The following is a 9,290-nucleotide window of genomic DNA, read 5'->3' on the forward strand; positions in this document are numbered from 1 at the left end:
TCCTCTCCACGCGCGCCCCGGCGCCTCCGCCCGCCCGGCCGCAGTTGCACAGCCGGAACACGACCCTGTTCTCTTGCTGGTCCAGGAGCGCCGCGCCGATCTGGAGGACTAGAGGTCCTCGTCGGCGTTGCTGGCTTGCGCGCTGCGTGCAAGAAGGCACAAGGCAAGCAGCTGCCACTGCCAGCCCGCCGGTCGCCGCCAGGAAAAGCTGAACCAATCGCGGAGGCCGGATAGAAGACGAGAAGACGAAACCGCCAGGAACAGAGAAGCCGAATCGAAAAGATCGTGAACAGAAAACAGAAAGCAGAAATTTGGAACGTGCGTCCCGTCCGCTAACTGAAATGGTCAGGTGGGGTGGGCAGGCCCACCACGGACCCCACCCCACCCGGCCATTTTAGTTAGCGGACGGGACACACGTTCCAAATTTCTGCTTTCTGTTTTCTGTTCACGATCTTTTCGATTCGGCTTCTCTGTTCCTGGCGGTTTCGTCTTCTCGTCTTATATCCGGCCTCCGCGATTGGTTCAGCTTTTCCTGGCGGCGACCGACGGGTTGGCAGTGGCAGCTGCTTGCCTTGTGCCTTCTTGCGCGCAGCGCGCAAGCCAGCAACGCCGACGAGGACCTCCAGTCCTCCAGATCGGCGCGACGCTCCTGGACCAGCAAGAGAACAGGGTCGTGTTCCGGCTGTGCAACGGCGGCCGGGCGGGCAGAGGCGCCGGGGCGCGCGTGGAGAGGACGCGCAGCGAGCCAGCGACAGTTTCTGCGCGCCCGGCACTCGGGCCAGGGAGTTCAATAAGGTGTACAGCTGCTTCTGGGCGTGGTACAGGCGTACAGCCGGTGCAGCTCGTGTACCTGGTTGATTTGATCGGTAGGAACCCAGGCATCATATTGTTATTGATTGTTGTCTTATTGATTATTGATTCACTATCATTATTTTTGTAGTGACTAAAATATGAAGAAGCAGAGAGATATCGCCTCTCTTTTTCGCAATCATACTGCAAAGAAACATAAGTTTATTGCTTCTTCATTATCTCCGGATATTACTCAACCATCGACACCTCAAGAACAAGAGAAAGAGAGAATAAATGAAGAAATTGTGAATCCAATGCCATCTGCACCGTCACCGCCAACACTTTATGATGTCAGTCGTCTTCCACATGATCCAGGTGAAAGACAACCTATTGCAAGTTAACATGCTAATAATCATGATGCAATTCGAAGAGCATATATTCTTAGAGGTCCATTTCAACCATATGCACATGAATTCCCAAATAGGAAAATTGGAGATAGAGATCGTCATTTTAATTTTGTGTGGTTTCAAAATTTTCCTTGGATTGAATATAGTGTCAAGAAAGATGCTGCATTTTGCTTTATGTGTTACTTATTCAAAAGTAAAGCAAATAAGGGCAAAGGGACTTCTGCATTTACTTCAGATGGTTGGAATAATTGGAATAAAGGGTCTGAAGCACTTCTAAAACATGCGGGATCTATGTCACATAAGACAGTCGAAGAGAAATATATTGGCTTTATAAATCTTAATGCAGCAATTGATAATAAAATTGAGAAGTGGAGTGATGATGATCGCAATCTTTATAAGATAAGGTTGACATATTCACTTCGATGTTTGAAGTTTCTTTTGCATCAAGGATTGTCATTCCGTGGACATGATGAAAGTGAAGAGTCTAGCAACAGAGGAAACTTTATTGAAATCTTGAAATTTCTTGCTGTAAATAGTGAAGAGGTCAACAAGTATGTTCTTAACAACGCTCCAGGTAATTGCACTTTGACTAGCCCAAAGGTACAAAAGCAGATTATTCAGTGTTGCGCTATAGAAACTAGAAAGAAACTAATTGAAGAGCTTGGGGAAGAGCCATTTGCAATTTTAGCGGATGAGTCTAGTGACATATCACACAAAGAACAACTAGCTCTTTGCTTGCGTAATGTTGATGCATTGCGAAGGCCATGTGAGCACTTCATTGGAGTTGTTCATGTAAATGATACTAGCTCTTTATCACTTAAGGATGCAATTGAAGCTTTACTTGTTAGTCATGGCTTGACTTTGACACGAATTCGTGGACAAGGTTATGATGGGGCTAGCAACATGAGAGGTGATATTAAAGGATTGAAAACATTGATCATGCAAGAGTCACCTTCTGCTTATTATATCCACTGTTTTGCACATCAACTCCAACTAGTTCTTGTTGTTGTTGCCAAGGGAAATAATGATTGTGTCTGGTTTTTTGATCAAGTAACTCTCTTATTGAATATCGTTGGAGTTTCTTGTTAGCGTCACGATATGCTTCGAGATGCTAGACTTGAGAATCTCATGAAATCACTTGAATGTGGTGAACTTGAAACTGGGAGAGGATTGAATCAAGAGATGGGGTTGCCTAGGCCTGGTGAGACTCGATGGGGCTCTTATTACAAAACTATATGCAACATAATTACTATGTATCCTGTAATCCGAGATGTTCTCATGATTCTTGGAGAGGATACTACAATTAGAAGTGATTGGACAAGGATACATTCTATGCTTGGAGCATTTGAGTCATTTGACTTTGTTTTTGATGCACACTTAATGTTTGTTATTCTTGGATATACAAATGATTTATCAGTGTGTTTGCAAAGAAGGGAGCAAGATATTATTAATGCAATTTCACTTGTTAATGTGGCAAAGAGAAGAATGCAACAGTTAAGGCTTGATGGTTGGGATCAATTCCTTCAAAGAATCACTTCATTTTGCAACAAACATGATATCCTAGTTCCTGCTATGGATGGAAATTATAAGCCTTATGGAAGATCATCACGATTTGTTCATAACCAAACCAATGATGACCACTTCAGAAGAGAAGTATATATTGGGATCATTGATCAAATTAGCCTAGAGCTTGATAGTCGGTTTAGTGAGGCTAATATGGAGCTACTTTCTTGTATGTCAGCCTTAGATCCTTCCAACTATTTTGCTTCTTTTGATGCACACAAGGTACGAAAGCTAGCTAATTTCTATCCTAATGACATGTCAAGCACTGACTTGTTAAAACTTGACTTGCAACTTGACAATTATATTGATGGCATAAGAGAAGATGATAGATTCAAAGATATAACTAATCTTGTGGACCTCTCAGTTAAGCTTGTTGAAACAAAGAGACATAAGGTGTTTGATATAGTTTATTTGCTTCTCAAATTGGTATTGCTTTTGCCTGTGGCGACAACAAGTGTTGAAAGGGCATTTTCTGCAATGAGTTTGGTGAAGACTAAATTGAGAAACAAGATGTGTGATAGTCTTTTGGATGATTGTCTTGTTACATACATCGAGAGGGATATTTTCTTCGAAGTGAATGAAGAAGATATAATTGAAACTTTTATGGCGTTGAGGAAGCGCAGACCAAATAAGTAATATTATTGTAATCTTTATGTTTAATGTATGCAATTTTCATGCTTATTTGTTGAGTGTCAAACTTTATATCTATATATATCAAATTGTTTACCAAATTTATATGTACATTAGATAGAATTCTACGTGAAAATTTTGTTACGGCACACCCTATATAAAAATTCTAGGTCCGCCACTGGGGGTGGGGCCCGTGGTGGGCCTGGCTTAGGGTGTGCCAGGGCCCACCCGGACCCCCCTTGGGTCCGCCACTGGAGGGCTCCTATAAAAGCCACCCTCCCAAACTGACCCTAAATATGAAGCTATGCACTGCTTGTTTAGTTTCATAGTCCTCGGTTGCTGATTGCTTGCATGTTGCAACATGGTGTTGCCTTGATCATGTCAACAAAGGTGAGGAATTGAGGCTTTTCCTTCTTGCTGCTTTGGAGAAAAGATGAACCAGCTGTTTGTCAACTGGATTAAGCAGGACATCAGATTGGGCCAGGTTCAGTAATTGGTATCAGGGTTAAACACCTGCAATTTTCACTGAACTTCATTAGTTCAGTTCACACGTTTCCATACTATTACAAACAATGATGTAGTGGACATGTTAAACATGAACAGCTGATGTAAGGTTGAAGCAAGTTACCTTTCAGGCAACTGGCAGTTAGGGTAATATTCAGGGAGATTAGAATGGACTAAAGACAATCAAAACCATTGGAGCAAGTAAACCTTTATTCATATAAATAAAACATATATAAGTATTGAACAACTAGCTTCTACATGTTCACAAAGAGACATCTTACACAATGTTACCTACAACCAAAACCTTACAAACTAAGATACAGGTAAAACGGGTCCTAAAATGAGCACTGCTTCATAGCTTATCTTACAAGAATCGACTTGTTAATCTAAGGGATGATCCATGACGTCCACTTTTTCTTCTCTGTCGCCACCTTTCCTTAATGTCACCACACTCTCTAACTGGATCACCTATGTTAGCATCACCGGTTTCTTCAGTACCTTGCTTGGCATTCGCGTTGTTTGAGATGGTGCGCAATCGAGCAGTTTCCGCTATCAGATCGTTCACCAGCATCTCAGTTGTCCTTGAAGTAATCCCTCTCAAGTACCACGAAATGGGTGGTGGGGGTAAAAGAGCAGGCTCAATAAGCTGGTCCAAAGTAATGGCAGATCCAACTCTCCCCCTGCCACCAGTACAAGATTCATATTCCTCCAATGAATGTGGGTTCAGAGGAAGGCATAATTCCTTGTCAACAAAAAGGGGTTCTATCGTCCAGCAACCCTCAAACTTCCTCATAAAGCCAGCTCGCCCTTGCCTAAACTTTACCTGCAGAAGGTATTGCATGGATCAAAATATCAGGCAAAGTATTGCATTTGCTGACCAAAGGATAATGTCAGTGTTTCAGTTTTTTACAGTGTGTTTTTTTCTGTTCTGATCAACAAAAACATGAACGGAAAAGGTGCCAGACCACCAGAGGAACTTCCAGATTGCTGCCTGCTCCACTTCGACTACTTGTCTTGATCCTTCGTCGAGCAAGACTTTCCTTGATATTACTTCCTGAAAAAAGTGAAACAATATCCTTGCCATGAATGCCTAGCTCTATGGTGAGGTCCTGGACATTCCTGGTCCCTTTTCTTCTTATGAGAAATTTCAATGACTTATTATTTTCAGTATACAAACATTAAGTATGCATGGGACCTCATGTTTTTCTTGACTCATGGAGTAGTAAGTAGACATGACCCATCATTGAACTATCCAAAAGCTCCTTGTGTAACTATGCAAGAGCACCGACTATCGAGCTGTTCTAGCTAGGAGGTGTTCAACTGAACTACTGAAGCTTTGGCATCCAACACAAAACAATTTGAAAAGGAATCCAATTAACAGAATATTTTCAAGACATCTTCAATCAAAGGGAATAAAGAAACAGAGCTACCATTCAGTCAGCTGCACCATATCAGTTTGCTCAATCTGAATAGTAAAAGTACACCTGTACACACCTTAATATTCTTGAACACCCTTTTGTTCTCTGGATCAATTATGATATTGTATACTGCATCTGGTGGTAATCCGGCCTTAAATCTCAGATTGAGGTTGCAAAGGGATCCTTCTGGTACATTCACCTGTAAACATTTGATAATGTAAACATAAGTTCTTAAACTGTATGAACATTCTTGAAAGTATGTCAGTCATTCTTTCAGCCTCGAGATTAACTGAAGCTAACTCTACGAAGCGTCCTAACACATTTAAGGTATTCTGATTCGGTGTAAGTTTGGCACTAAAGCAACGATAAAGAAGCAGTCCCCATAAAAGTGTTCTGCAGCAATCAACGTGGATACCTTTATTTCTGGTGGCTCGTCGGTCCAGCTAGGATTGTCCCACCAAGCTTGGAGATGCCTATCCAAGCGAACCTCCGCGGAAGCAGCAGCAGAACACGACTGTTTCGCTTTCTCTGACGATATCTCAGCACTCATGCGGCGGACAGCACCATCCTTGTTCAAGAAACGCCCAAATTGCACCTATTGCAAGATGTAGGCAACAACAAATTCACATCTGCACGACCAGTTCCGAACCCCTAGATCTTTTCCTTTTGATAAGCCGACCTTAAGAGAGCTCTGAATCTTATCGGGAATCTGCATCAGGCTGTTCAATCCCAACGCAGGCCTGCGCAGCCAGCCATCCGGTTGGAGGATAACCCACGGTTCGTGCCTCCTGCTGTCTCCCATCAAGAAACCCAATGCCCTAGAAAAGTCACCCAGACATGAATGGAATACGAAGCATCGCAAGCCCAGCGGCTTGAAAAGACGGAGAAACAGAAGATAATTAATTAGATAAATACGATGATGGAGGAGAAAAGGAGAAAAATCTGACCTCAGGCCGATAGAGGAACTGGAACTCCGTTCAGGTGTCAGATAGCTCTCGAACGGCAAGGAAGCAGGAGTGACCAAGCGGGAGAGCCGCCAGAACTCAGAAGGGACGAGGCAGGTCAGAGCTCTCGGTCGGACTTTTTTTCAAGCTCTAAGACTGAGTCCAACAAAGGATCCAAATCCAACTTAAACCCAAAATAGGTTGTAAATAGACACGATTTGTGATCCATATTTTCTCCAACAGACCACCTAAAGCCGGACCCTATTCTGGGCTTTCACCCGTGCATGACCCATATATCGGGACTCTGCGACACAAATCGGTCCCGCGGTACCAACGGCGATACTCGAAACAACGGAAAGGGACGGAACGAAGGATAGAAAAAAAAGAAGCGGCGGCGGCGACAAGAGTCGAGGGCCGCTACAACCTAGGTACACGCCGCCGGCACCAAGGTACGCCACTGTCCTTCCTCCCTCCTATTGGGATCTCTTCCGTCCCTTGTTTTGTGCGGTCGCCTCCACGTGAATCTTGCGAGAACGGTAGAGGCATCCATAGGCAGGCAGCAGCAGCTGTAGGGGGCAACTGTGGGTAGGAAGCCGCACAATAGCAGTAGCTGTAGGCGGCAGGTAGCAGCCATGGGCAGGCAGCCGCACAGCATGCTGCCTCTCCTGCGAATGCTCATGTCTCAATTATTTCTATATTTTGCATAATAATTGTAGACTGAGAACTAGGAAACTCTTCTGTGTTTGTTGTATAGGATGGAGAATGGGCAGCTGTCAAATGAATGGGCTGAAGAACAGAACGAACAATACTTGCATGATGATTGGGCTGACAGCTTAGGTGTTTTCATTGAGAATCCAGAATATGCGAACACATTTGAGGTATAGTTTTTAATTGCCGCGAGCTACAAATTTAAACTTTGCACATACGTTGATGTTATATGAAGCTAAAACAAGTGTAGTATTCTCGACAGGACGACACGTCCTCTCAGCAAACGTTTCCATCCCACGAGAAAGCAAAAGGTAAAGAACAGAAGAAACTAAGAAAGCAGAAAAATGTTGCCCATAGAGGGTCTGCCTTTACCAAGGAGGAGGATGCTGTGATTTGCTCGGCCTTTCTCCATGTCAGTAAGGATCCCATTGCAGGAGTTAATCAAAGTGCATGTGCTTACTACAAAAGAATGTATGATTTTTTCTGTGAGAACAAACCAGAACGCTCAACAAGAAGTCAGATTGGCATAAAAAAAGGTGGCAACTTATCCAAAAGGCAGTTAGTAAGTTTTCTGCATTCAAATCGAAAGTTGATAGGCGAAATGAAAGTGGCAAAAAATGAACAGGATAGGGTAAGCACCTTGATCATGCATCTATGTTTGCTATACAAGACATGGTTTGCTTGTGACCTGATGACATGTTTCATATTTCATCACAGATCGATGATGTTGTGAAGATGTACGAGGAGAAGGAAGCTTTCCAATTCTTGCACTGTTGGAAGCTGCTACATAATGAGCCCAAGTGGAATGATAAAGTGCTAGAGCTAAACAACACTCCGACAAGAAAAACACAACAACCAGAAGGCCCCTGTAATCCCGTTGGTACACAACCCAACACTGAAAATGCAGCAATTACAAGGCCTGAAGGTCGTGATACTGCAAAAAAAAGAAGGTTCAAAGAAGACACTGCATCATCTAGTGCTGCTGTAGAAGTGTTGCAGTAGATGCAAGAGAGGAATGAAAAAACAGAAGAGAAGCAAGATGAACAGATGCAAGAGATCCTGACATTGAAGGGGAATAAAATGAGGCTTACTGAGAAGATGTTTGACTTGCAGAAGCATGAAATGGAAGTTAAGAACAAGTTGAAGGAGGAGCAGCTCAGTCTTACCAAGCAGGACATAGAAGCAAGGGCCAAACAAAGCGAGGCACAACTGCTTACTGCTGAATTGGGCATCATGGGAGCAGACTTAGATAAACTTTCTCCCAGTGTGAGAGCATACTACGTCGCCATGCAGCAGCAAATCATGGAGCGTAGAGGCATCATCACCCCTCACAACAATGATGCGGCATAGAAGCACTTCTGTAGTACTGCTATATGTATTACTTTCATATCCAGACTTGTATTTGCCTTAATTTATTCAGACTGCTTGTATGTGTTCATCAAGTTATTCTACAACTATCTATAATTTTTGCTATAATTTATTCTGTAGTACTGCTATCGTGAGAGCTAAGACTTGAATCTATAATCTATTGTATGTGTTCATCAAGTTATTATGGTGCTGTAATTTTTGGTCATCAAACAACAGGATCATTTCAGATATTACAATATATAGTTTGGTCACCAAACAACAGGGTTCAGAGATTACAAAATCACCATATCTCTGCCAATCCCGCCAAGCTACACTTTGAAGGGTTCAGAAATTACAAAATCACCATTTCTCTAACTACTTTCAGTCAAGCTATATATTATACCCCTTTTAGCCTGATGGCTTTGGAGCAAAAGGTCCAGATGATGACCCTTTTAGACCCCACATGTGTTCAATAAGATCTAATTGAAGTTGATGAGATGTTGTTCTGTCTTGAATCAAGGAGTATGCATCTATGACCTCATCAATTCCTGGAATAGCTCGTAGTGGTGTTATTGTTGGGTTTGATGCCCCTGGCCACTCAGACGGGTGCACATTAGGAAGGTTTACTCCACGTTCATTTTCTATCACCATATTGTGCAGGATGATACATGCTCGGACAATGGAATTGAGGTCCTCCGGACTCCATAGACGAGCAGCATTATGCATGATCTTCCACTTTGCTTGGAACACTCCAAAAAATCTCTCTACGTCCTTTCGACATTTCTCTTGCTGTTCTGCAAACGTTGACTCTTTTGGGCTAATTGGTGCACTTATGCTCTTGACCAAAGTGGCCCAATTGGGATAAATCCCATCGGCAAGATAGTATCCAAGGTTGTAGGGGTTCCCATTGACAGTGAACTCCACCGGTGGTGTGTTACCATTTGCCAAGTCATCGAAAACAGGTGAGCGTTGCAACACAT

General features: G+C 43.1%; 2 protein-coding genes across 4 annotated transcripts; one reads left to right on the plus strand and one right to left on the minus strand.

Moving 5' to 3' along the window:
* Positions 1 to 4,085: 4,085 nt before the first annotated feature.
* On the minus strand, positions 4,086 to 6,427 carry LOC109944048 (uncharacterized). 2 transcript variants are annotated; one of them, XM_020548493.3, is made up of 6 exons: positions 6,259 to 6,427; positions 5,991 to 6,129; positions 5,727 to 5,906; positions 5,388 to 5,510; positions 4,859 to 4,947; positions 4,086 to 4,716 (listed from the first exon to the last, which is right to left on the minus strand). In XM_020548493.3, the coding sequence occupies exons 2-6, from the start codon at positions 6,111 to 6,113 to the stop codon at positions 4,713 to 4,715; spliced, it is 519 nt and encodes a 172-aa protein (XP_020404082.1). In that variant the 5' UTR covers positions 6,114 to 6,129; positions 6,259 to 6,427; the 3' UTR covers positions 4,086 to 4,712. The 2 variants fall into 2 exon arrangements, with proteins under 2 accessions (XP_020404082.1, XP_020404081.1); XM_020548492.3 differs by having other exon boundaries at positions 4,804 to 4,947.
* LOC103647372 (uncharacterized) lies at positions 6,357 to 8,541 on the plus strand. 2 transcript variants are annotated; one of them, XM_008671916.4, is made up of 4 exons: positions 6,357 to 6,704; positions 7,010 to 7,133; positions 7,214 to 7,594; positions 7,681 to 8,492. In XM_008671916.4, the coding sequence occupies exons 2-4, from the start codon at positions 7,011 to 7,013 to the stop codon at positions 7,963 to 7,965; spliced, it is 789 nt and encodes a 262-aa protein (XP_008670138.1). In that variant the 5' UTR covers positions 6,357 to 6,704; position 7,010; the 3' UTR covers positions 7,966 to 8,492. The 2 variants fall into 2 exon arrangements, with proteins under 2 accessions (XP_008670138.1, XP_008670139.1); XM_008671917.4 differs by having other exon boundaries at positions 6,479 to 6,704; positions 7,226 to 7,594; positions 7,681 to 8,541.
* The last annotated feature ends 749 nt before the right edge of the window (positions 8,542 to 9,290 follow it).

Source organism: Zea mays, chromosome 2 (genome assembly GCF_902167145.1).
Source record: "Zea mays cultivar B73 chromosome 2, Zm-B73-REFERENCE-NAM-5.0, whole genome shotgun sequence".
In the NCBI taxonomy this organism is placed as follows: Eukaryota; Viridiplantae; Streptophyta; class Magnoliopsida; order Poales; family Poaceae; genus Zea; species Zea mays.